Source organism: Balaenoptera acutorostrata, chromosome 9 (assembly GCF_949987535.1).
Source record: "Balaenoptera acutorostrata chromosome 9, mBalAcu1.1, whole genome shotgun sequence".
In the NCBI taxonomy this organism is placed as follows: domain Eukaryota; kingdom Metazoa; phylum Chordata; class Mammalia; order Artiodactyla; family Balaenopteridae; genus Balaenoptera; species Balaenoptera acutorostrata.
In genome coordinates, this window is record NC_080072.1 from 31,139,781 (window position 1) to 31,166,088 (window position 26,308).

Genomic DNA, 26,308 nt, shown 5'->3' on the forward strand with positions numbered 1-26,308 from the left:
GTTCAAATAATATTATTAACTTAATGTTCCTCAAGGATGTCAGAATATAAGAAAAATATCTCTTCTTACCAAAGGTAAGATTAGACCCTGATTAAAGGCAGTAGAGTCAGTTAGTTAAAAGGTTAAGAATGTTTCATTCACACCCCTTGGCTCAGAAACACGAGAGCACCTCAGACACAAGAGACACTTACAAGTGTGTAGACAGGAATACTCTGAGGATGCTGGGGTCATTTTACGCCACCACCTCTTCATATCCAGCCACCAGTATCTTTATCATTACATCTATTTAGGGATTGTAATTCATATAATGCAGTAACACCATGGGCAGAAATGGATAAGTGCTGTCAAAACGTGCCCTGGATATGAAGAATCTCTCTAGTATGGGAAAGCTGGAAGAACCACAGAAGTAAAACATTATGGGAGCAGTAGCTTTAATGAACTGCATTCTCCAGTAAGAAAGTAGAACCATCCTAGAAAAGGAGTCCCCAGTGCTAAAATTTTTGCAATAAGAGACTATATATTTCAAATAATTTTCTAGCTTCATATCTGAGGTAAAGATTCCAGCACCACATGACTGAACAGTTAGCAGGTCAAAGGAGAATCTACACACATAAATATACAACAAAGACAGGGCCTATGAAAAGATCCTGGAAGAGAAAAGAAGAAGTCTGTACTCAAGATACAGAGCAAAAGTATACTTTTGAAAAGGATTTATTATATATACAAAAAAAGTTTAGAATATGTATACTTTGGATTCCATAAATTTCAAGAAAGGTCTGCTGACTATGAAATAAAGCATTAAAATGAGATTATAAGACAAGAGAAAATAAAAAGGAATTGGCAGAAAATAACATGTCAACAAAATTAAATAAGACTACAAGAAAAGAAAATTTCCAATAGCTGAATTAAAACTTGAACAAGAGGCAGTAAAAACCATAATCAACACTGTAGAAAACCAAATCTGTTAACACATGGAATAAGTCTGAAGAGATCTCCTATAATACTGAGGCAAAGTAAAAGTAACAGAAAACACTAAGAAAGGAAATAAAAGACATGTGGGACAGATAACACTCCAACCAACAAATCATAAATGCTCATAGGTTAAAAAAACCGAAAAAAAGAGTAGGGGATAACTAACACAAAAACTCCTTTGTAGAGAAAAGACCTGATCCATAGGCCAAAATTACTCACAGAGCACATGGAAAATTGATAAAAAGAGATTAATTAGTAATATTTCTTAGTGAAATTTATGAATGTCAAAAATATTCAAAGAAATATATCTAGTAAGCATCCAGCCTAATAGTGGGAGGAAGGAGTGAGAAACAGATTACCTAGGAAAGGAAAAAATAAACTGGGTTGACCTCAGACTTCTCCACAATACTACGTCAGAAAAAAAAGAGTAATATCTATACAATTCCCAAAGTGCCATCCTAAATCAACTGCTGCCCATGTAAGAAAGCATTAGAAACACAGTGTTGGGTAGATAAAGGCATAGATGTTTCCCTTTTGCATATTTATAGAAAAACTAAGATGTAATCAATTGGTGGAGAAATGAGCCTACATAAAGAACTTGAAAGGGGACTTACAGTGTTATAAAAAGGCTAGTGGGGTGCACTGAAATGAATTAAATCAATTTAAGTATGATTACTTTAGATATTACTGCCAAACAATGCAAATGCTAACTAATAATTATCATAATAGTAGATATTAATGTCTAAAAGCCAAAATCATATTTTAAAAGCCAAGAAGTGGGGAAAGAGAGGGAAATAAAAATTCAGGAAATAAGTTCTCACTTTACATGGGGTGGTTAATCAAAAAATATTCCTTTCTGCATAGTTAACAGTAAAAAATATTTAAGTACATTTAATCTTAAAAAATACTAACATCAGCCAGTAGTAAATTAAAAAAATTTTTTAAAGGTCATTAAAATTGCTAGAGAAAAGGCAAAAACAAATATGTATACGTGGATAATGGACAAAAGAAAATTTAAATGCCAAAGATAATTTCAATAAACCACAAAAATAGAAAATATAAAACAAGATGACATAGAAAGAGTAAGCATTAATTACCCTTTACAAAAAACAGATTTGTTTACACAAAGTAAATACATCTGGTATTTGTTGTTTATAGGAAGTACATCTAAAATAACACAGCATACAAAGACTTAAAACAGCAGTAATATGGATAAGGATAAGACTATATTTTGAATTAGAATTCTAATAAATTAAGTTATAATTACATAAAGGAAATATTCTGCAACCAATAAAACTATTCTTTAAGGTAACAATGAAATAAGAATGTACTGATAATGTATAAATAGAATCAAATTTTGTAAACTATATATGTGTATATGTATGACTGTATATATATATGTGTATATATATATATATATAGCCAAAAAGATTAGAAGGAAGTATACCAAACTGGTAATTTTGGTGGTGGTGGACTATGAATAATTTTAATTTTCTTCTCAGCACTTTTCTGTACTTTATCATTTTAATTAAGAAAAAATATTAGTCAGAAACATAAATACTGTAATCATGGAAAAATACATCATCATCAATGAAAAATATATCAAGACTTCAATTCTTTCTAAATTAGTTATGTATTTAATACAATTGATCAAAATGGTTTTTTTTTATATCTTATTTTAATTAATTTATTTATATATATATATATATTTTTTTTGGTTGTGTTGGGTCTTCGTTTCTGTGCGAGGGCTTTCTCTAGTTGTGGCAAGCAGGGGCCACTCTTCATTGCGGTGCGCGGGCCTCTCACTATCGCGGCCTTCTCTTGTTGTGGAGCACAGGCTCCAGATGCGCAGGCTCAGTAGTTGTGGCTCACGGGCCTAGTTGCTCCGTGGCATGTGGGATCTTCCCAGACCAGGGCTCGAACCCGTGCCCCCTGCATTGGCAGGCAGATTCTCAACCACTGGCGCCACCAGGGAAGCCCCAAAATGGTTTTTAAACTTGGCCAAGAAATTCCAACATTTTAGAAGTATAAAAAAGTAAAAATATCCAAAAAGTTCAAACAAGAAATAGTACATACAGTATAATGAAATATTGGCAATTAAAAAGATGGAATGGGGAACGCTCTTGCATTGTTGGTGGGAATGTAAATTGATACAGCCACTATGGAGAACAGTATGGAGGTTCCTTAAAAAACTAAAAATAGAACTACCATATGACCCAGCAATCCCACTACTGGGCATATACCCTGAGAAAACCATAATTCAAAAAGAGTCATGTACCACAATGGTCATTGCAGCACTATTTACAATAGCCAGGACATGGAAGCAACCTAAGTGTCCATGAACAGATGAATGGATAAAGAAGATGTGGCACATATATACAATGGAATATTACTCAGCCATAAAAAGAAATGAAATTGAGTTATTTGTAGTGAGGTGGATGGACCTAGAGTCTGTCATACAGAGTGATGTAAGTCAGAAAGAGAAAAACAAATATCGTATGCTAACACATATATATGGAATCTTAAAAAAAAATAAATTGGTTCTGAAGAACCTAGGGGCAGGACAGGAATAAACATGCAGATGTAGAGAATGGACTTGAGGACATAGGGAGGGGGAAGGGTAAGCTGGGACGAAGTGTGAGAGTGGCATGGACATATATACACTACCAAATGTAAAACAGATAGCTAGTGGGAAGCAGCCACATAGCACAGGGAGATCAGCTCGGTGCTTTGTGACCACCTAGAGGGGTGGGATAGGGAGGGTGGGAGGAAGACGCAAGAGGGAGGAGATATGGGGATATGTGTATATGTATGGCTGATTCACTTTGTTATAAAGCAGAAACTAACACACTATTTTAGAGCAATTATACTCCAATAAAGATGTTAAAAAAAAAAAAAGATGGAATGAAATACACAAAATCATTACTACTGGTTAAGGTGGTGGAATGATAAGTGAGTTTAATTTTTTTCTATATACTTTTCTGTATATTATAAGTTTACCCCAATGAGAATATCTACTTTTATAAACTGTTGAAAGTAACAGCTTATTATATTTTTATAATCTGCTTTACCTATAGTCAAATGATGGAATCAATTATAATTTTCATTTTTTTCTTTATACATGTCTATATTATCTAAACTCAGTGTATGGAGCACATATTATCCCTAAATTCAGAAAACAAAAAATTGTTTAAAAAAATTGTCTTCCAATATCCATCTTCCACTGTGGTAAAAGTCAGCCAACACCCCACTGCTCCAATTTTAATGTGTTTCCTCTTGTACAGTCTTCAGAGGCAATAGGGAAAAGTTTCAGTTTTCAAACAACAGGTGACCTGACATGTCATCTTTTCTGAAAGAGCTAAAATGGGTTAGCCTAAAATTCAGCTTTCCCATGAATTGCTTAGTTTTCTGTGAAAATGTTAGTTTCTATTTTTGACTTAGTTTTGACAGAGTGAAGAACATGGGATTTTTCAGGAGAAGCATAGGCTACTCTTTGACAACAAAATAAATAAATAAATGAAAGAAATTACTATCTTTTCTCAAAAGACGTACACGTTGAAATGACAAAATGTTTCCTTTTTGCACACTTTACTGCAAGTTGTAATTACATGTGTATTTTTTTATTACTGAATCACGTGTTCAACTTTACTATGCAGTGAAAAACAGTTTTAAAATAAAAAACAAAGACAAATAATGAACAATGTTATTGATGATCTTCTTAAGAATACACATGTAATCCTAGATATCAATTACAGGATTACATATGTATTTTTAAGAAGATAATCAATTTATCTGATTTGTCAGTCCTTCCAACAAACCATCCATCCATTTATCCATTATCCCCAGAAATAATCCCTAGCCCAAATTTGTGTTTATCTTTGTCATGTATATTTTTATACTATAACTATACATGTAGATATTTATAAATAATATATAGCATTACTTGGTTTTTTCTACTTTACATACACATGCGGAGATGCGTCATATAATCTCTAGGTTTGTTTCTTTTAACCATTGTTTTCCCTTTCTCCATACTTCCCCTCACCATTAATTCCTTCTTTCTCAAGTTCTCCATGATTGTATATACAAACAATGCATATACAATTTTTTTAACATTAAAAGATATCCATGAAAAATAAGTATCATTTCCCCCATGTGCTCACTTTCAAAATTGTTACGTCTTCCCAGTTTGATAAGTATAAAGTATTATACCATTATTATTTTAATTTCATTTTCCTCCTCACTGCTACTTATGTGGAGCATCTTTGCACACACTGATCTTCTACGATTGACCCTTCTATCCTGTACCCACTTTTCAAATTGGAATTTGTTGTCTTATCAAGTTTGAGAGAACTCTTCCTATATGATAAATATTGATGGGGTTCAGGAAAAGCTACCTCAAAATATGGCAACTTGGCATAGTGAATATTTTTAAACTGAAGGAATTTGAGAAATGGCACATGTAGGTCATAAGCTCTTCATGTGAGAGATGCCTGCCTAAACCCAAAAAAGCTTCCTTATCTCTGAAAATGAAGGGACGAGAGGAATCTAAATAAATGGGACTTGCTAAATTTTGCCCACATTACTATCCTTAGCTCATGCCCTTTGTCCTATCAAATTTTTCTGTAACTTTCCACTCTTCATCAAATCTAATATAAAAATGCTCCAGTTTTACTGTATCTTTGGGTCTTCATTTCCTTATGAAGTCTCATGAGTCATGTAAAACAAATAAATTTATATGCTTTTCTCTTATTAATCTGCCTTTTGTTACAGGGATCCCAGTTGAGAACTTAGAAAAAATATATTTTTCTTCTTCTAAAATATCAATCCTTTTCCTATCCTTCATATTACTAATATATCTTCTCTAAGTTAACTGTTTGGAAATTTTACCATACAATTTTTGCCATATATTTTTAAAATTTTTATATAAATAGATATTTCTATTATTTATTTTTATAGATTTATGATTTTGAGTCTCAACTAAGACAGTTTCTTACCTTTAGATTGTATATATAATCTCCTCAATTTTCTAATAGGACTTTTATTTTCAATTTTTTCATACATTTTTACTCTATCTGGAAGTTACTTTTGAATCTGATTTAAAATAGGGGTCCATTTTATTTTCTTCAAGTTTGATATGCATTGTACCAACACCATTTATTTAATAATGCACTATACAGGGGCTTCCCTGGTGGCGCAGTGGTTGAGAATCTGCCTGCTAATGCAGGGGACACGGGTTCGAGCCCTGGTCTGGGAAGATCCCACATGCCACGGAGCAGCTGGGCCCGTGAGCCACAATTGCTGAGCCTGCGCGTCTGGAGCCTGTGCCCCGCGACGGGAGGGGCCGCGATAGAGAAAGGCCCGCGCACCGCGATGAAGAGCGGTCCCCGCACCGCGATGAAGAGCGGTCCCCGCACCGCGATGAAGAGTGGCCCCCGCTTGCCGCAACTGGAGAAAGCCCTCGCACGAACCGAAGACCCAACACAGCCAAAAATAAATAAATAAATAAATAAATAAGAAAATCCTTAAAAAAAAAAAAAAAATGCACTATTTTCTCAATGAATTAAAAGACCTTTATCTTCTATTAAATTCTTTTATGTAGTAGAATCTATATCTGGATTCTCTGCTCCACTAGCCTACTTGCCTATTCTTATGCCAGTATAATATTGATTTCACTACAGTGACTTTATAGTGTGATCTGACATCTGGTAAGGCTAGTTTCCTCTCAATTTTTTCTTTTTCCCAAAAGACCTTGTCACTCTTCCCCCCATATCTACTCAAGATTATATTACCTAAGTTAAAAAAAAAAAACACACATCAGTTAAGGTGAAATCAATTAATATACTTCCTGGAAGTACAATAAATGCATATATGAATTTGGGGAGAACTGGCCTTCTTTTATAATAGTAATTTGTTTTACCCCCAAACACATATGCTTTCTCTTTTGTTCAGATCTTTTATGTCCTTCAATAGAATTATATTGGTTTATTTTTATTTGGAAATGTGTCTTTCTTGCTAAATTTATAACTAAATATTTTATAAAGTTTTAGGTGCTTTTAAGAATAGAGTATTTTTTCCCATTTCCCTTTCTAGGTATTTACTACTTGAGTAGATTTTTAAATTTTTATCTAACCATTTTGTATCATCTTATTAATTTTACAAGTCCTTTTGGGTTTTTAAGTATTCAGTCAAACCATTATTAAAAAAAGACTATTTTAACCTTTCTTTAGTTTTTTAATTACATCTGCCAGACCTTCCAAAAACACTGATTAAAATATATATAGAAGTTAATCCATATTTACAACCTGATTTTTGACTAGATTGTTATAGTATTTCACCTTTTGGGAAAATAACTGCTATTTGTCCTTGGTTAATAGGATATTTTACGTTTAAGTAGTTGACTTATATTTCCATTTAACTTAGAGATTTTAATAAGAACAGCTAGTTGATCATTGTGATGCTTATCAACCTATCATTGATTGACTATCTGATATGGAACCATCCTTGTATTCTTGAATTAAACCCTATTAGGCCATAGGTATTATTCTTTTAACTAAATGAAGGGTGAATTAGATATGCTAGTATTGCATTTTGAATTCTGCATTTATATACTTCAGTGAGGTTGGACTTTTTCTCTTTTTCCTTCTATACTATCTCTAGCAGAATTAGGTATTAATGCTGGATTCAATATAAAATGAATTTTAAGAGCTTTCTTTATTTACCATGGTCAGGACTAGCATAAAAGGCAATGTTCTTTCCTATTCTTTTTTAAATTTATTTATTTATTTTTGGCTGCGTTGGGTCTTGTTTGCTTCTTTGCTTTGTGTGCGGGCTTTCTCTAGTTGTGGCAAGTGGGGGCTACTCTTCATGGCGGTGCGCAGGCTTTTCAGTGTGGTGGCAGAGCACAGGCTCTAGGCACGTGGGCTTCAGTAGTTGTGGCATGCCAGCTCAGTAGTTGTGGCTCGCAGGCTCTAGAGTGCAGGCTCAGTAGTTGTGGCACATGGGTTTAGTTGCTCCGCGGCATGTGGGATCTTCCTAGACCAGGGATCGAACCCGCGTCCCCTGCATTAGCAGGCGGATTCTTAAGCACTGCTCCACCAGGGAAGTCCCTTTCCTATTCTTTATAAGAGCTAGATAACAATTGCAAATCTGATCACTGTGCATTTTTCTATGTACTTTAGTTACCTTTCTAATCTCTTTTATGGTAATAACCTATTAAAGTTTTATAATTATTGAGTCAATTTTAATAATTTATATTTTGCTAGGACATCATTCATTTATCTAGGTTTCACATGTTGCCACAGAATTACAGTAGTATCATCTTATAATTTACCTTGTGTCTATGGTTGGTCTTCTCTCTCAAACTTAAACATATATTTTCGCTCTCTTTTTCCTTTAACAATCAGTGTGAAAAAGGATTTTGCTATTTTCAAAGAATGCAAAGAATGATCTCTTGGGATTTCTTTCTCCTTTTTTTTTTTTTTTTTTCACTTTCTTTGATTCCCGCTTTTATCTGTATTAATTACCTCTTCCTGCTTTATTTTGATTTATCTTATTGTTTTTTAATTAATTTATTAGGTTAGGCAAAGGAATTATTTTGTCGATGAACTAAAAATATCTCAGTAAGATTTGAGACAAGATAGTATAATTTAATAAAATGAGATTATTGGGTGATGGGTGAAATACATCCCATCTCTATTAAGACATGTATACCTTTTAGCAAACCATTTAATATGTGTAGCTAATAGTTTCCACATCTGTAAACTGAAGAGAATACAGAGCCTCAAGATTCCTGTTAAGTAAAAAATTACGCCTGATAAAATTGATAATTTTAAGCTCCATTTAAGAAACTAGGGTGTTTGAAAGAATAAGAGACCTTGGGAATCACTGCCTTTAGAAACAATAATATCTAAGAAAATTCAGGTTGTCTATGATAGTGAAATATAATGGAGACCTATACTCATTCTATAAATGTTCAGGTCATAATCAAGTGAACTCCTAAGAAGTTGCACAAATATGAATGCCCTAGTACAAGACCTTCTTAAAGAAGGTGCATCTAAGTTACGTTGCTTAAAACGACAGAAAGATTACAAAACAAAAACAAAAAACTACTATGCCATTAAACCATATCCTCATATTTTTCTTAGAAATAAAGAACCTGGGGTCAAATGGGTTTCCAGGGACTCCATAAACAGTGTGATCTTGCAAACAAAAATCTAGGTATATTTATTTACACTTTTATTGGGAGATTTAATCACATTGATGGATTTGCAAAGAGTCTGGGACCTGAGAGAGGTTGAAAAAGACTATTCTAGATTAGTAATCCAACTTTCTACCTTTAGTCTGTGATTAAACTATTCTATGGTCATACTTTTGCTACTTCACCAAAGAGACCTTTTCTTTGTTGGATAGCTACAACTAGTAAAAACTCTAGTTTACGTCAAGTCAAACTTTACCTATAAAATTCTCATCTCCTTTGTTGATTTCAGTCTCTGGAGCTTCACACAGTAGAACAATTCCCCATTACAGAAAACAGCCCTTTACATACTTGGAGATTGCCATCCTAATTCCAAGATATTTTTCTTTTTCAGGCTGGTGTCTTTTAAACAACATAGCATATGGACATAACTCATTAATTCAAAATTTTTTCTCTATAGGAAGATGCTTTTACAACTCATGAAGACAATAACTTTATATTTTTTAAAAGTTTCTAGTAAATGCTCACTAATTCTGATAAATGGATAGAGTGCTCTACATTTACTTGTGAATTTCAGAAAGATTTCAAAGAAAGCAATTGCATTATTGTTTCATGAATTCTACAGAATTCTACAGAATTTTTACATATTTATTAACTCCACTAAATCCTCAGAAACTGTAACTCATAAAGTACTTTAAAAATGTTTTTAAAGTATGGGTTATTTGTCAATACTATTCATGGATGGATTTCAACACATTTTCAAATTTTAGCCAAAAGTAAGTTTTTGTATTTATACTTACTTACAAAGGATAAATGCAGTAATATCATTATTTTAAGTGGTTCTAAAAATATCATTTACATCAATTCTTTTTGGATAAAAAGGGAGGAAATACTTAGCGGAGTGACGTATAGTATCATACAAGGGAGAACAAATTCCAAGATGGACTAAGCTCCATAAAACTTAGCAACAAAATTAAATAACCATACAAGTGTATTACTTACGGGTACAATTCTGAAAGCTGTTCAGCTATTGCATAAGCTGTTGGGTCTCTGTCTAAGGCATACAGAGTAATATCTGACTCCTTCTGTAGAATAGCTCTTGTGTGTCCTCCTGAACCAAATGTCATATCTAGAAAAAACTAGCCAACACAGAAAAAGAAAATTACCACTTAGCATACAAAATTTATCCTTGCCAGCTACCTTATTTCTAGACACACATAATGCTTTTCAGAGCTGATAGCAAATAGAAAAACAAATTACTTTTTTTTTTTTTTTTGCCTAGAGTTCAATTTGTTATACATGAGGTCTGGATCAATTATGAGTGATCAGTCCAAAAGAATTTGTCAGAGTAACAGCAAAATGATAATCTTTGTCACAGACTGGCCAATTCAAGGCAAATTTGCATTTCCCCCCATAAGTTCAAATTAGCCACAGTGTTGTGCTGCTAGCTTTTTACTGCTTTCAAGCACCTGACTAAAAATGATATTTCCAACAATTTCTCATCATTTGGAGACAGCTTACAATTGGTGTGGCTCACTTTATCTCAAGTTCTCTAAATGCTTTATATTAAACATAAAAATATTCAAGAATACAGAGAGAGAGAGAGAAAGAGAGAAAGAGATTATACCTAACAGTAGTCATAGGACAAATATTTAATTAACAAATCAGACCTGAAAAAGCCCAGGGCTTAAGTCAAAACACCTGGGATAAATTATAGCCTTGCCACTAAGTAGCTACATAGCTTTGGAAAAGTCATTTAAAATTCCAGGGTTTTTAGATTTCTCCAGAGTTTAAAAAGAAAAAGAAGGTCTAGAAGAAGATACCCCAATACCTGCCTAATTGGTAAGGTGACATATAATTTCTCATCTAAGCCAAAACACTTTTGGTAGTAAAAGATTTGCCAGGACAACAGGATACAAGGTATGGGAGTACATATGTTTAAATGCTTGGATCATTGAAGATACACAATGAAGTTAATTGGATCTGAATCAATTTCTTAGCTATTTTATTTGGCCACACTTAAAAAAAAAATGCTGGCCCACTTAAAAAAAAAAAAAAAAGCCAGCTGGCAGTTGGGCAAGAAACTAGACCTGGACCATAGAAACGTAAGTGTAAACAAGGTAGTTGATTGTAGTTGGTTTGCAAGTCAAGACACTCAGCACATCCTCTCAAAGTTACGCTCTTAGTTTAATGTGCTCTCTGAATAAGCCCCACTGGTATGATGAAAATAAAAACAATTATTCCAATAATACTGAATGCTGTGACAAATAACATATACTATAAGTCAGACTGGTAAAAATATTTAAACATATAACTTTTTAAAAGTTCATGTGTACATTGCACAAAGGAAATTCCTGTAATGGATTTGAACAGTTCCCTGCCCTGAATGTTACAACTTATTTCAGGGAGAGTGGTCAGAGACAAGGCACAATTATGCTTTGATTTTTTTTTTTGGCTACAAGCTACCATGCTGAGTCCTGTCCTCTGATCATGTCCTCAGAAAAGTTAGCCTACTAACTTTTGGAGGAAATCTTCTGATCAAAATTGAGAAGAGGAGGGATGTAAAATATAAGATGTAAATGTGGTTAAAAAAAAAAAAGGTACAAGCACTGCTTCTTAACATAAATTTTTTAGTATAACTTAACCTTGCACTTCTATCACTGTCAGCACAAAAGGTATGGCTACATATATTTTTCACCTTTTAAACAGTAACTTTAAAACAACACTTAAAGTCTTATTATTGGTATGGCTGTTAAGAGTACATATTTAATCTCAAAATTGAATAATTTCCTCTCCCAGTCTGTATACTTATTTTATGCATCTATGAGGGTAAAAATCTTCTACCATAGCTCGCCTCAGTTTTAAAATTGCTAGAGGTTTAGCATGATTTAAACAAAGAACTTTTCCAGGCAAAAGTATATACCACTTTCTTGTTATACCCCGATATCAAGTCTTATATAACCCTGGACTTAAACTAAGAATATATCAAATAAAATAATTTGCATATGATTACCTTATCCCAAGCCAGGAAAGTCTCAATCAATATTTAAAAAGAAAAATCCTTATGATTAAAAATATTCTGGAAAATGTGAGATGATTATAATTTACATGATTATTTTTTAATATATCATGATTATGCCCTTGGAGATGTACTGACAATCAAGGAAGTTTCCATAGGAAAAAAATAATCTATTATTACCAGTCAAGTGTAAAACAAAGCAAAAAGTGGGAGACAAATGGGATTTATGAAACTAGAACTGAACCCCACAATATGTCCTGGGTTAATAGGTGATTGGAGCCATCGACTTCCATTTTTAAAATTCTAATGTACACTGTCCATCAAATATAGTAAGTGACATCTAGGCCTTGTGAGTCACCCAGCACTACAATTGAAAAGGGAGCCAATTAGTTTTTCCATTCTCCTGGGTCACTAACTTGACATAAGACCACATTTTTTAATTTGTACAACTTGAAAATAAAATAAGGTGACTGGATGATTTTTTTGCTTAATAAATGCACAAGAACAACATATCTGAATGTTTCAAAATAATCCTTTTATGAGTCTCAACTATGTATATATGCAAATGTTTATCTTATGCTCCAAACATATATGGAATTCTTTCTTTGAAATTACCTGATATAATTTATCTAAAAAGCCGAACCCATATGATACCAAGAGTTTTTTCTGGTAATTTCACTCATCACCTTTATAACCCTGGCCAGATCATTTTAACTCTCTGAGATTCAACTGCTTCATCTAAGAAATGGGGATAAAATGTACCCTTGTTTACCTCAGATATTTATAAAGGTTATCTTATTTCTTCCTTAAAACAATGAAGTAGATGTTAGTAAATTTTACACACACAGAAACTAAAATTACACTAAGCTAGTAAATGGCAAATGTAAGAATTGAATACAGGTGTACCTGGCTCTAAAACCCGTGTTCTTTCTCCCACTGACTCTGCATAAAGTCAACAGAGTCTATATCTGCACACTGCTTTATGACTTTCCAAGCATTAATGTTTTCCTACTTGGTCTAACAAATACTCTGTAACAGATTATGGAAAAGTGGCATTGTCCCCATTTTTACAAATAAAAAATTCAGGTTCAGAGAGATAATGTGACTTAAGATCATATTAATAGTAAGTGAGGGAAAGAGAATTCTAAACAAGGTCTCACCAACTCTGAATTCTGTGATTTTTCTGAAAAAAAATAAAAAGAAGGGAGGGAGAGAGTGAAACAATAAATAAGAAAAAAAACAAGGGGATGGTATAAGAATCATGGCAGAGATGGCTTTACAAAAATTATACAACAAAAGTTTAGTGTTTTATAGATGACCCATTCCCACTGGAATTAAGGCTCTTGAAAAGCCATCTTTCTGTATCTTTCTCTCTCTCTCTTTCTCCCTCTTCCTCTATCTCTGTTCCTCTTCTCCTGTTTCAAGAAGATGCCTAGGTATCTAGAGCTTTAGAATATATGTTCTTTGAGGATATTTGCATGGAAGAAAGAAAAAACTTTCTATCTTTCCTATCATTTGAAGACAACCACTTTTGTATCTTTTAGTTACAAACAACAACACAGTTCAGAAAGAGAGAATGCTAGTTACCCTGGGTAGGTGGTATCTTTAAGGAAAAGAGATGAGAGACTTCTTTGAAATTGGGTAGAAGAGAGACAGAAAAGATGAACAAATTCCAGAAAGGCACAGGACCAATAAAGTGACTGACAGGTGGTAAGATCTCAGAGCAGCTGGCTAGATGATGGACTGAAGGGGAAGGACCCTCAATCACAGGGTTCCCAATGTTACCAGAGATTTCCATGCCTCTCTATGGCACAGAAGCAGGAGAAACTTTGGTCCCAGAGGGTCTACAAAGGTTAAAACAAAAGGCATCTTAGGGGAAATTAAATGTGACATGAGGTGAGTAAGAAGGTGCAGGGTCTCTGCATAGCTCTGGATGGTGTGTGGGGTCTGGGGGATAAGTGAAATTGATGGCTTCTCAGCACAGGGAGACTGGGGATCAAAATCAAAATGAAGGTGATTTAAAGAAAATAAAAACTAGCATTTGAGGAAGAGGATTCATCACGACAATTCTCCAACACTGCCTCCAATTCAACATGGTAGCATCAGTGCACAGTAGTAGGTGTTTAGTGTATATTTAATGATGTGATATGAAAAAAGAGCTCAGTCTCCCAATGTAACTATGATAAAGATTGCAACACTCATTTGTGCATATGAATTCAAGATGTAAGACTCATTATGATAGGATCACATAAAATAGTCACAAGATGCCCAACTTTTAAGTCATTTAACGTCAATGTATTCCTAATATTAGCAATTGATTCATTAATGAACAGAACTTTTGCAGAACATTAATAATGATCTGTAATTATATAACTCTATAGCACCATGTTTTTATTTGCTGATCAGTCTCCTTTACATTTGAAATAAGAAAATGAACATTTCTTATCTTATGTTAGCTCTTTTAATCAAATACAACTAAATGACATTTTATCCCATGGTCTTCTAAATATCATAGAAAAGATTAGATTTTACTTTTCACCATGATGAGTCACACTTGAGTAGTTGAGCTATAGCTGTGGATCTGATATGGACATGGTACAGACACAGAATTTCAGAGCTCAGAGGGACATAACAGACTATTCCACCCCCTCATTTTACGTATGAGGAGACCAAGGCCCAAAGAAGGTAGCTGGTAGCTAGTTGAGGGCAAAGCTAGTACTAAAACTCAGATCCTGTGCTCTTTCCACTTCATCTCATAATACTCCCCCATTGAAATTATATAATCACACTGAAATAAAAACAATCGTTCTTTGGAAAAGCATTTTCTTAATATGAAGATATATACAAGTGGGAATTCTGCACCTTAAGCCTCCAACACAGTTAAAAACAACCACTGTTCTACCATTTTAATTTTAAGACTTTATGATGATAAATCTGTAGAATTAAATTCCAAAGACAATTATGTTTTATATGTGGCCTGAAAAAAATGTCTGCCCATTATGTGTAATAGCAACTGGTGAAGACTGACTTCTTGACAGGCTGCAGTTTTCAAATTGATCTTGAAATTAAAAACAAAAAATTAAAACACCTAAAATCATAGACTCATGGGTGATTAAAGCTAGAAGGGCCTATAGAAGTAATCCAAATATAATTCCGTCATTATATACCACTCTGTCTTTCTAGATTATATCTATATCTCTTTTATACTTCTCAAATGTGATATCCTTTAAGACAGCTAAGGCTGCTCTCTGAAGTGGGGAGACTAACAGAAATCAAGGGATTTGCCCAAGATCACCCTGCATAGACTAGATATTTAAATGATTTGTTTTTCCTAATACAAGACCTCTAATCATTGAAATTTTCACACTGGAACAACACTGTTAAAATTGGACAGTAAAACATTTTTGGCTATGAACAATATGAGGGCAGATCTTCCAATTACATTTTTCTAATGTTGATTAGTAATTTCCAATCTGTGAAAGATTTTTAATAGTAAGTTCTCATCTGAATTTGGAAACAATATGGCCTTATTTCACTTTTAAATTTCTTCCTATGAATATTTTCTTTTCTGGCAATTACTAATTTTGAATTTTTCGAATGAAAGTTCTTTTGAAAGAATTTTAGTTAAACTTCACCTATTTGTAACTAGCTTCATTTTGAAATACTGAAATGTCTCAGGCATATACTTAACTTTCTAGAGTTTTTTCAGGAGGTAATTAAATTAAAATGCATGGCATTAATTAATAATCTGTATATTTACAGAACATCCAATATAGATAAGGCCATAGAAGGTAATACAAAGATAATAAGTTATGAGCCTTCCAGCTCAGTGAGAGAATTTAGACATGCACACAAATAATTATTAGTAAAAAGAAATCAACTATATAAGAAAGGTGTATATAATATTTTACAAGGAGTAAAAAAGTATTAATTTTAATCAGTAGTGAGACGAATGAAATTGAAGTAGGTTACAATTCAGCTGGGCCTTGAAGGCTGGGCAGAACTCAGAGCTCACCCTTTCTTCTCACTCTTCATATTCTCCAAATCAAATTAGTTACCAAGTCCAGTTGACTTTACCATACAAATATATCTTAAATCTTTCTACTCACTTTTTTAATTCAGGCCCCTATATTTCTTTGCTTTATTATTGCAGTAGCCTCACAACTCATATCCATACCTCTAATCTCACTTCTAATTCTTCTCGCTACACTGTTAACAGGATATCCTTTCTAAAATAAAATTGTAGCATGTGAAATTCCTACTTAAACCATCTCACAGGCTCTCCAAAACTACATGATAGAGTCCAAACTTCTAGGCAAAATGGACAATATTCTTCATATTCTGGCCTCCTCATTTCTTTCCAACATTATCTCTCACTACTCATTTCTTTCCAACATTATCTCTCACTACTCCCAGACATGAATTTTACAACATATTCTCTAACCATACAGAAGTATGTGCAATAATCAAACATGCCAAGCTGTCTCATGCCTTCTCTCCCACTTTTCCTTGTTCCACCTCTCTCAAATTTTATTCCCAAACAATTATGAGAATCCTAGTATGTCCACAGCTCTATTCCAAGAGTTAGAAATACAATAGCAGGCCGAAATAGACATGGGTCCTGCTCTCATGTAGTTTTCAGCCTGGAAGCCTGAGTATCTCTAACATACTGTCCTTTCTTTCTAGAATAACCTCTGAAAGATGCCCTAAACATTTGTGTCCCTGGTGCCAAACAATAAATAACACACAGAATATAACCAATAAATATCTGCTGGATAAATAAAAACAAGGAGAATTAGAACTTAAAAAAGGCATAGACATAGGAGAGGATATGTCAGATATAAGGAGAGCAAGTTTGACCAGAATCCAGGATTTATTAAAAGAAGAGGGTGGAAAGGATAAAAAGGGAAAAGAGAGAAACGGAAAAATGAACAACTTTCATGTATGTTCCAGACACTGTTTTAATTTTTGCAGTATGTACCCTCTCTTAATCCTTGTAGTAGCAATGTAAGATAGACAAACTAGGAGCTCATGCAGGAAAGGTAGTGTGAAATCAAACTGCAGCAGTCCTAAAAGGCTAGGGCAAGTAATTTACACCATATTTGCTAGACACTGGACAGCTTTGAAGACTTCCTTTTTTAACGTACAAAAAATAATTTAACTGCCAACAGTACTAGATGGATGGTACAGTGTGAGAATATAGTGGTGACCTGGTGTAGAGCACCCAGGTAAGAGGACATAAAAGCTTGAACTGGCAATAGGAATGGAGAGTGATAACAAATGTATGCACGTTTATTTCGTGCTTATTTTATGCAAAACGTGGTGCTAAACATTTTATCTGTATTATTCATTCATTTTATATATAGGCATAAATATACACACATACACATTTAGTTAATTGAACGTGATTCTCAAAACCACACTCTGAGCCAAGTTACTATTATTATTATAATACTATTTTACAGAAGAGAAAGGGGAGGTTTAGAGAGGGCTAGGTAAGTTGTCTGAGGCACAGCTAACGAATGATGAAACCTGATGCCAAAAACAATTCTCTCTCCTGAACCTATACTACTAATTACTTTGCTTTTTTTATAGAGGTAAAATAGTAACTAGATGTGGTGAGTGGAGAAGTAAGAAAAATTGTTTCAATGATCACAAAGCATGCTATCTAGGTAACTAAGAGGATAACAGACACCATTTACTATGCAATTACATGCCAGTGCTAACTATGCCACACACTTTAAAAACTTGATCTAGTTTAATTCTTACCACGGCCTGTACGTTAGGTAAAATAACTCCACTTGACAATAGATGAACGTGTTGGAGGCATTTACTTTGGAAAACGTGAATGGGTGGTAAAATTAGAGACAGAGGCAGAAAGAAGCATTTCTTCTCCCTCCCTTCCACACTGCCTCTCCATGCCCTGCCACCTCCCAGTTAGTGTTAGAAAGGCCAAGGAACAACTTCTTACTCCAGAAGAGAGAAAACTGAAAGTATGTGAAGATACAGGCAGCTTGATAGAAAGAACAAAGAGGTTTAAGAATTTCATATAGGAATAGAATAACTCTTTGTAGTAAACTTGAAACAGTGAAGTGAGGCACATGGCTGAACAGAGATTCTGAAGAGAATTAAAAAAAAAAACAACATACAAATGTAATAGGTCCAATTATAATAGCAATAATCCATAGAGGGAGCAAGAAGTTTGGTTCCTGAAAATGCTTAAAGAACATTAAGTTTTAATTGTATTTTTAAAACTCATCCTAATCAAAAACATTGATACATGTAAAAAAAGAGTAAGATAAATTATTTTCATTATATATCCAAATTATACTATGCAGCCTTTGGAAATTTGTGCCCCGAATACAGTGTACCTGGCATACATTTACCAAAGGCAACAGAGGGGAGCTCCTTTGATGTAACCAGTGAGACAAATGTTTTAGAGAGATGAGCTAGTTATTTGGATATGATATAACGGATATTCTGACAAAAAATTACAAGAAAGTAGTCTGCTTTATAATGCCACTGAAATGTTCATAATTGCTAAGGCAAACTATTATTCTACCATTGTGTGCTTAAATCACTCAAGACTATCAGCGACTTCTCTCAGGCTTTACTTATGTTTTCTGTCTAATCTGTGACAGGTAGACATTTGTCACACTGATGCATTTGGAGACCTGAAATAAATTAGAACATATAACTGTGAACATAGAAGGCCACCAACCTCATAGTCAGCTAACATTCTGAACAAACATTTTTCCTACAAAACCCCTTGATTTATTATTGTCTTGTCAAGGTCTGTTGAGTATCCGTCTGCTACACGCTTATTTTGTTTTATTTGTAACTATTACATGAGCTAATGTAAAAGGAAAAAAATCTCAAAAGAACATAAAAGTTATACCACAAACAAAACAATCAATGCATTGCAATAAATTTATCTTCTTTCTCATTTTATCAAGAGTATTGGTGTTACTATGATGACTCATTCTGCCTAAATTCTGCAGACATTTCATCTTGTAGCTTAAATTCTATCTTATTCACAAAAGGAATCTTACTTGTCATAACAAAACTTATTTTTTCTTTTCTTTGTAAAGTACGTTCTTTGATTATATTAAATAATTGGAGTATTCATCCTTCCTGGTGATGAGTAGCTTTTACTCTTACCTGTAACATGGAATAAATTTCAATCGTAAGTCCCAGTGTTGTACAATGGACTGCCATTTGATCTGTTTTCAGATACAATGGTTGAATTAACACAAACGGCTAAAAATAATATGGCTTCGGTGGTTTCAACAAGCTTAATTTCACAAAGGTCTCAGGCCCAGACAATGCCAATCTGTCTGCATCTTTTTGAATAAGAAAAATAGTTTTTAATCAACACCATCAAGAAATTCAGATAACATATTCTGGACAAACTTTTCTAGGAACACCACACAACTACTGAGAATGATAGACAGTTATTTTCTTCTAAGAATTATTAAGTATATAGATTGTTTAAAGTATCTGGAAAAATAATGTGAAAATAATACAATATTGAACTCTTTCATCAATGTGTTCCGCAAATGCTCTTCCCAAAAATTTTTGGTGGGGACCACAAGTCATTTTCCTGATGATGGCTTCAACATGGTTCTAAAATTAAATCCTTATCATCATTAAAATAAAACCAATGATGGTAAGATTTACTATTACTTGGCCTCCAAATAACATTAATTTTATACAAGTCAAAGCACAGCTATATATATAAGTATTGGTGTCCAATCCACTGTGCGTATATGTGTCTATGTGTATGCATGCATATAAGGGCAGGTGAGTAGGAACTTCCATATTCCTTAACTTGTTTAAACATGTGATTGAAGATTGGACAAGTTTCAGACTCAGACTCAGGATACACTACACCACCATTAAATCCTTGTGTGGAGTAGATGTTAGAAAGTAAAACTTAAGGAGTGACAAAGAGTTTCATAAGTTAGGAAGAGAAAAAATAATCAAGAAAATGTCTTTAAAATAATTCAAAATAATTAGAAGAAGAAAGTTCAATAAAATATCTACATACTTTTAGAACAAACTGCTTTTGTGACTTTCAAGTATTACATGAATTGAAAAACAAGATCTAAATGAGGCAGCAGGGTGTAAAAGAAAGAGAATGAAGGTCAAAATATCTGATTTCTGATCCAGAATCTATTATTTAATTGCCATAAAAGTTGGACAAGTTACTTAACTTCTCTGAACCTCAATTTCCTCATGTGTAAATGGAGATAAATATACAATTTTAGTTCACATCACTTTATTTAGTCCACCACATCCTTATTAGGATATGCACATAAGACAATATGCATGAAGGAAATTTGAAAATGGTATAGTACTACATAAATAATATTAGTAAAATGTATTTTAATTAAGAAAATAATTATTCACAAAAGGCCTAAATTCCATAATAATTTATACTAAATACAAAAGTAATTTAGCATACAAAAAATATTTCACAGCTTCTTAGTTTGAAGAAACACTAACAGAACCTTTAGTTGGCAGATCGTCTTTAAAAGGATCCTCTCGATAATGTTAACACTTCTAGAGGGAGAAGTTTCAAAGAGTTTTAAATGCAATAAAAATCACCTACGATATATCTAAAATAAGACAATTTCATAATTACTCTGACTTTGCTATGTCTTAAAACTAAGAAAATATTTTTGAATTGTCTTTTTTAATTCAGCCCAAATTGAAAAAAAATACAGCTTACTACACGATCTTTAAAATACTTACTCTTTAAAAGCAAATGTTTAAAATGTAAATATTATTATTACTTTTCTTTTTCAGATGGTAATACCTTTAAAGATTTTTATTATTGCCCTTTAAAATTTTATCACATGGGGACTTCCCTGTGGTGCAGTGGTTAAGACTCCATGCTCCCAATGCAGGGGGCCTGGGTTCCATCCCTGGCCAGGGAACTAGGTCCCACATGCATGCCACAACTAAGCATTCACATGCCACAACTAAGGAGCCCACATGCCGCAACTAAGGAGCCAGTGAGCCACAACTAAGGAGTTGGTGAGCCGCAACTAAGGAGCCCACCTGCCGCAACTAAGACCTGGTGCAACCAAATAAATAAATAAATAAATATTTTTTTAAAAAAATTGTATCACACTACTAATCATATGCATAAACATGGTGCATAAACAACTCCATGTAGGGACAATGAATTGGACAGTGGGGCTAATTTAACTACACTGGTATTCTGACATATTACTAGAAACAAAGCATCCAAAATTTCTCTATTTTTAACTGACCAGGAAAACTTTACACAACTTTCAATGTGGCCAGTTGACTGACAAGAAGTAACAGTCATATTAAAATCAATTATCTAATTACCTTGATAATAAAGTAAAAATTACACATTTATTGTATAAATTCTGTATGGAGAATACAGAATTTTAGAGTATAAGTTTTACATGTAGATACAAAGAATTATAAAATATACTCCTAGTGTCCTAATGGACATTCAGTCTACTTGGAGAGACCAAACATGTATCCCTGAAATGATTAAATAAATTCCAAACATGCCAATTTTTTATTGTGAACTAAAATTGTATATTTATCTCCATTTACACATGAGGAAATTGAGGTTCAGAGAAGTTAAGTCACTTGTCCAACAAAATTCCAGACATGCCAAATGCCAGTGTATAATTACATGTCAATGTTAACAAAGAGTAAACTATGTTTTACAGAAGCAAACAATACTCTATGCAGTCATGGTCTGAAAAGTCTCCTTCATCAAAGAAGATGGCCTCAAGTCAAACCTCAATTATAACTAGCTAAGTATAACAGAGGAAAGAATGTGTCCCAGGAGGCAGGAAAAATCTGAAACAAAGGCAAAGGAACATTATTCTTGAATCATTAACTGATTTAATTGTATAGCATACAGGATTTGTAAAACGAAATAGACCAGGTTGAATATAAGGTTGTTTAACCTTTCTGAGTCAGCTCTCTTAGTTATAAAATTAAGTCAGAAACACTGATCTTATAGGATTACAATGAGAATGAAATAAATTTGTGTATATAAATTGCTTAGAATACTTTCCGGCACATAGTGAGTGATTAAAAATAATAATAATGATAATGATGATGATGATGATAATAATAATACCTACTACTTCCACTGACAAGAAGCACAAGAACAGATGAGAGCCCATGAAGTATAGGACTTGCACTAGGATAATGACAGGTAGAAAAGGAAGGGTTCATATGAGGAGAAATGACAGAAGGAATGCTACCGTGAAGAAGTACTCATAAGAACCAAAGCTTAGTTTAGATACAAATGATAAAGTTGGAAAAAATGTCAAACTTGTCACTAAAGTTTCAAATCTATTTGCATTAAAGAATGATGACAGCACTGACCAAAAAAAAAAAAAAAAACAAAACCCTGGTATCATCAGATGAGACAATCTGTTTTTCTGGGAATCAACATGATCCTCTCAAAATGTGACCCTCTCAAAATCTAAAGCACCAATTTATAGGCGGCGGCATATTTCCTTCATACTCACGACCCGTTCTAATTTATCAATATAGTTTTACATTTAAATCAATGACAATAACAGGTTAAGAATCAATTCAAGATCACTAGCAGGGAATGGGTCATATTACAGATGGACCCTCTTATTATTATTAAAAATAATAGCAAAGACTGATTAGATTCTTTCTACATGTGCCAAGCTGAGGGCCACTTTACATAACAACTCTGTGAGGTAGATGTTACTATTATTTCCATTTCATGTGGAGAAGCACTTGCCTAAGGTTGCATGGTTAATAAATTACAGAGTTATTTGAACTCATGCAGTCTGTCCTTTGAGTCTATGCTCTTAACAAAACCTCCTATAGTTTCCTATAATTTATTTTTGAGTAGCACAAATATCAGATCATGTCACTCCTCCTCTGCTCAAAACTTTCTAATGGTCTTCCATTTCACAAAGCCCTTCAAAATTTGCCCAGCAAACCTCACCTAACTTAACTGACTCCATCTTCTACTCCTCTACTTCTGGATCACTCTATTCCCATCAGGAGAGCCTTGGTACTGTTCCTCAAACAATGCCTGTCATAAAGCATTTGTACTTAATGTCCCACCTGCCTTCCCCATCACGGCACAGATATTCAAGGATGGAGCATTTGTTCTGTCTTCTCTTTCAGGTCTTTGCTTAAATATAATCTTCTTAGTAAGGCTAAAAACTAAAATTTTTCTCACCATCAACACTCATTTCTCCCTATACCCCTCCCTTGCTTTACTTTTTCTCCATAGAACTTATCTAATATAACATAATCAACCTCATATCCTTCTTTTTTATTGTGTTTATTGTCTGTGTTCCATCACTAGAAGATAAGTTCTAAGAGAGTAGATACACTTTTGTATCTCTCATACCTGGAACAGTACCTGTCACATAGAGCTGAATAGATATTTGTTGAATGTATACATGAATAAATGAATACAAATACATTGGTAACTAAACAAATTTTGTTTTCCAAAAAATAAAGGAGAAAAGGGAATAGGAATTAATACTTATTGAGCATCTAACATGCGCCAGAAAGTCTACCAGGTGTTTAGCATCCATTAACTCATTAAACACTCATCTAATTCTCCTGTGAGATAGATATTTTTTGCCGTTTGCGCAGGAAACAGACTGAGTTTAAGTGGTTTTTCCCAAAACAAACTGCAGTAAGTAATGAAGCCAAGGTGAGACAGTGGCCTTTTTGATTCTGAGGGTCCATGAGCTTCTTGCTTTATCACCCTGCCTCCTGTAAAGTATTTTAGGTAGTAGCTAGGATTTACACATCTAATCTAGCAGGAATCTTTAAAAACATTTCCATGAGTAAGCCTCATCATATTCAGATGGATGGGTGCAATTCTAGTAACTTTTCAGATAAACAATATTGTGATGATTAGTTTATGTGTCAACTTGTCTAGGCTACAGTACCAAGTTATTTAATCAAACACTAATCTAGGTGTTGCTGTGAAGATATTTTGTAGATGTAGTTAACATCCAAAATCAGTTGACCTTAAGTGAAATTACTCTCCATAATGTGGATGGGATCTCATCCAATCTGTTGAAAGCCCTTTAGAGCAAAAACTAAGGTTTCTTGGAAGGAGAAATACTTCTTTAAGACTACAGCAGTGCAGATGAACTGGTCTGCAAGGCAGAAATAGAGACACAGATGTAGAGAACAAACGTATGGACACCAAGGGGGGAAAGCAGCAGGGGGTGGGGGGGTGGTGTGATGAATTGGGAGATTGGAATTGACATGTATACACTGATGTGTATAAAATGGATGACTAATAAGAACCTGCTGTATAAAAAAAATAAATTAAATTAAATTCAAAAAAAAAAGAAGAAAAAAGAAAGAAAGATTTAAGTCAAAAGTCTTCATGTTTGCATTCTGCTGATAAACTACTGACAGTCAGTGAGAAATTTCAATGCAAAAACAGAAATGGTAACTCTTCCTCTAAAATTCATCTGCTTTTGAAATTGTCAGCAAATAATAAAAGTGGACATTTTGCTAATGGTGGCATGGAGTAAAGACCCTCTTCCATATGAAGTAAATTGTAATTGTACTACTTAAAAAAAAAGACTACAGCAGTGGCAACCATTTTGTAATATATAAAAATATCAAATCATTATGTTGTATATCAGAAATGAATATTGTAAGTCAATGGTTAAAAAAAAAAAACCCGCACAGCTTTAACCCCGGTATGAGACTCCAGCCTGCTTACCTGCCCGACAGACTTCAGACTTGCTAGCCCCCACAAATGTGTGCGCCAACTCTTGAAAATAAACCTCTTAATATATAGGTATATATCTTATGATTCCATTTTTTTCTGGAGAACCCTGACTATTACAAACACTGTCTTCAAGTCTGAAACAATAAGTAAGGCAAAACAGAAAATCCAGATGTAGACTTCCAGCAATGCTATAACAGGTAACAAACATTTGTTAAGTTTAGATAAACAAATAGATGGCTTACTTAAAGGGAAAGGAAGAGAGAAAGCCTATAAAATTCTTAAAGAAAATACTCTGTCTGTCAAGAAAAACTGTTTTTTTTTTATGCTTAATAAAATTTTTATTTCCATTTTTTCTTTGTTCAAAGGTATCCAAACACTGGCAAACTTCTTAAATTGAAAGGAGAGTCGTCTAATTTATTCAGCTCATTCAACCATCAATATTGAATATTTGTATTTTTTCTTACACATATTTCTTGTATTCCAATCGTGACATTCTAGAGCACAGTGAGCACATTTATAACTTATTACTGCATTACTACCTTGGCTATTCCTTGACCAAAATTTACTTCATACAACTGACAGCCTAATTAACCTACTAAGAAAAACTGTTTTAATAAACTTTAGATAGGTATTAAACAAAGATCTTGTTTAATTTGTATAGGGTTATCCAAATTCACTACAGATAGCTGGAATTAGCATTAATAATTTTATTTGGTTTGAATCTTAGATTTTGGCTTCTTTAAGGTGTTCTTTGTTATGGTATTGGCATAAGGTATAATTCTCCACCCAACTATTTCAACAGAGTCCTAATGCAGTGCTAGAAAACCACATGGGTGCCCTTAAGACCACTGAATTCAACAGAGTCCTAATGCAGTGCTAGAAAACCACATGGGTGCCCTTAAGACCACTGAAAATGAAGTTAACAAATGGGGTTCATTTAGAAAAGGGTCTCCACTCTATGACCTTGGAAAAGTCATTTAATAAAGGTGAGTCTTAATACAGTTGTGTGAAATAAAGAGATAATTTATATGAAAATGCTTTGTACACTGTAGATCACTACACAAATATTATTTTTGCTATTAAACATTTGATGGTGACAATAATGGCATGACATCTAATTCTATCTCAAATGTGTTTAGAAATACTGTCTTTCAAAACACCATAGATCCAAAACCAGAAAATTAAGTCAGACAGTCAAAATTATTTATTGCTATGAAAAATAATTAGGGAGCTTGAAAGTCTCACTATAACAGATCTACCACCTGTTTAGTTTGACTGCATTGGGAATCTCAAAAGCCTATATCATGGTCTCTGTTCTTGGACCTGTGTTCATGAAACCTGTGTTGTGTGCCTCCTGTAC

General features: G+C 33.6%; 1 protein-coding gene across 8 annotated transcripts in view; it reads right to left on the bottom strand.

Annotated features, from left to right (window-relative positions):
• The window catches only part of METTL15 (methyltransferase 15, mitochondrial 12S rRNA N4-cytidine), a 361,764-nt gene that overhangs the window by 259,109 nt on the left and 76,347 nt on the right, over positions 1-26,308 (bottom strand). For all 8 annotated transcript variants that reach the window (XM_057552985.1, XM_057552986.1, XM_057552987.1 and 5 more), the window contains one exon: positions 10,172-10,308. In XM_057552985.1, the coding sequence (XP_057408968.1) occupies positions 10,172-10,308 (137 nt within the window). The remainder of the gene's footprint in view (positions 1-10,171; positions 10,309-26,308) is intronic.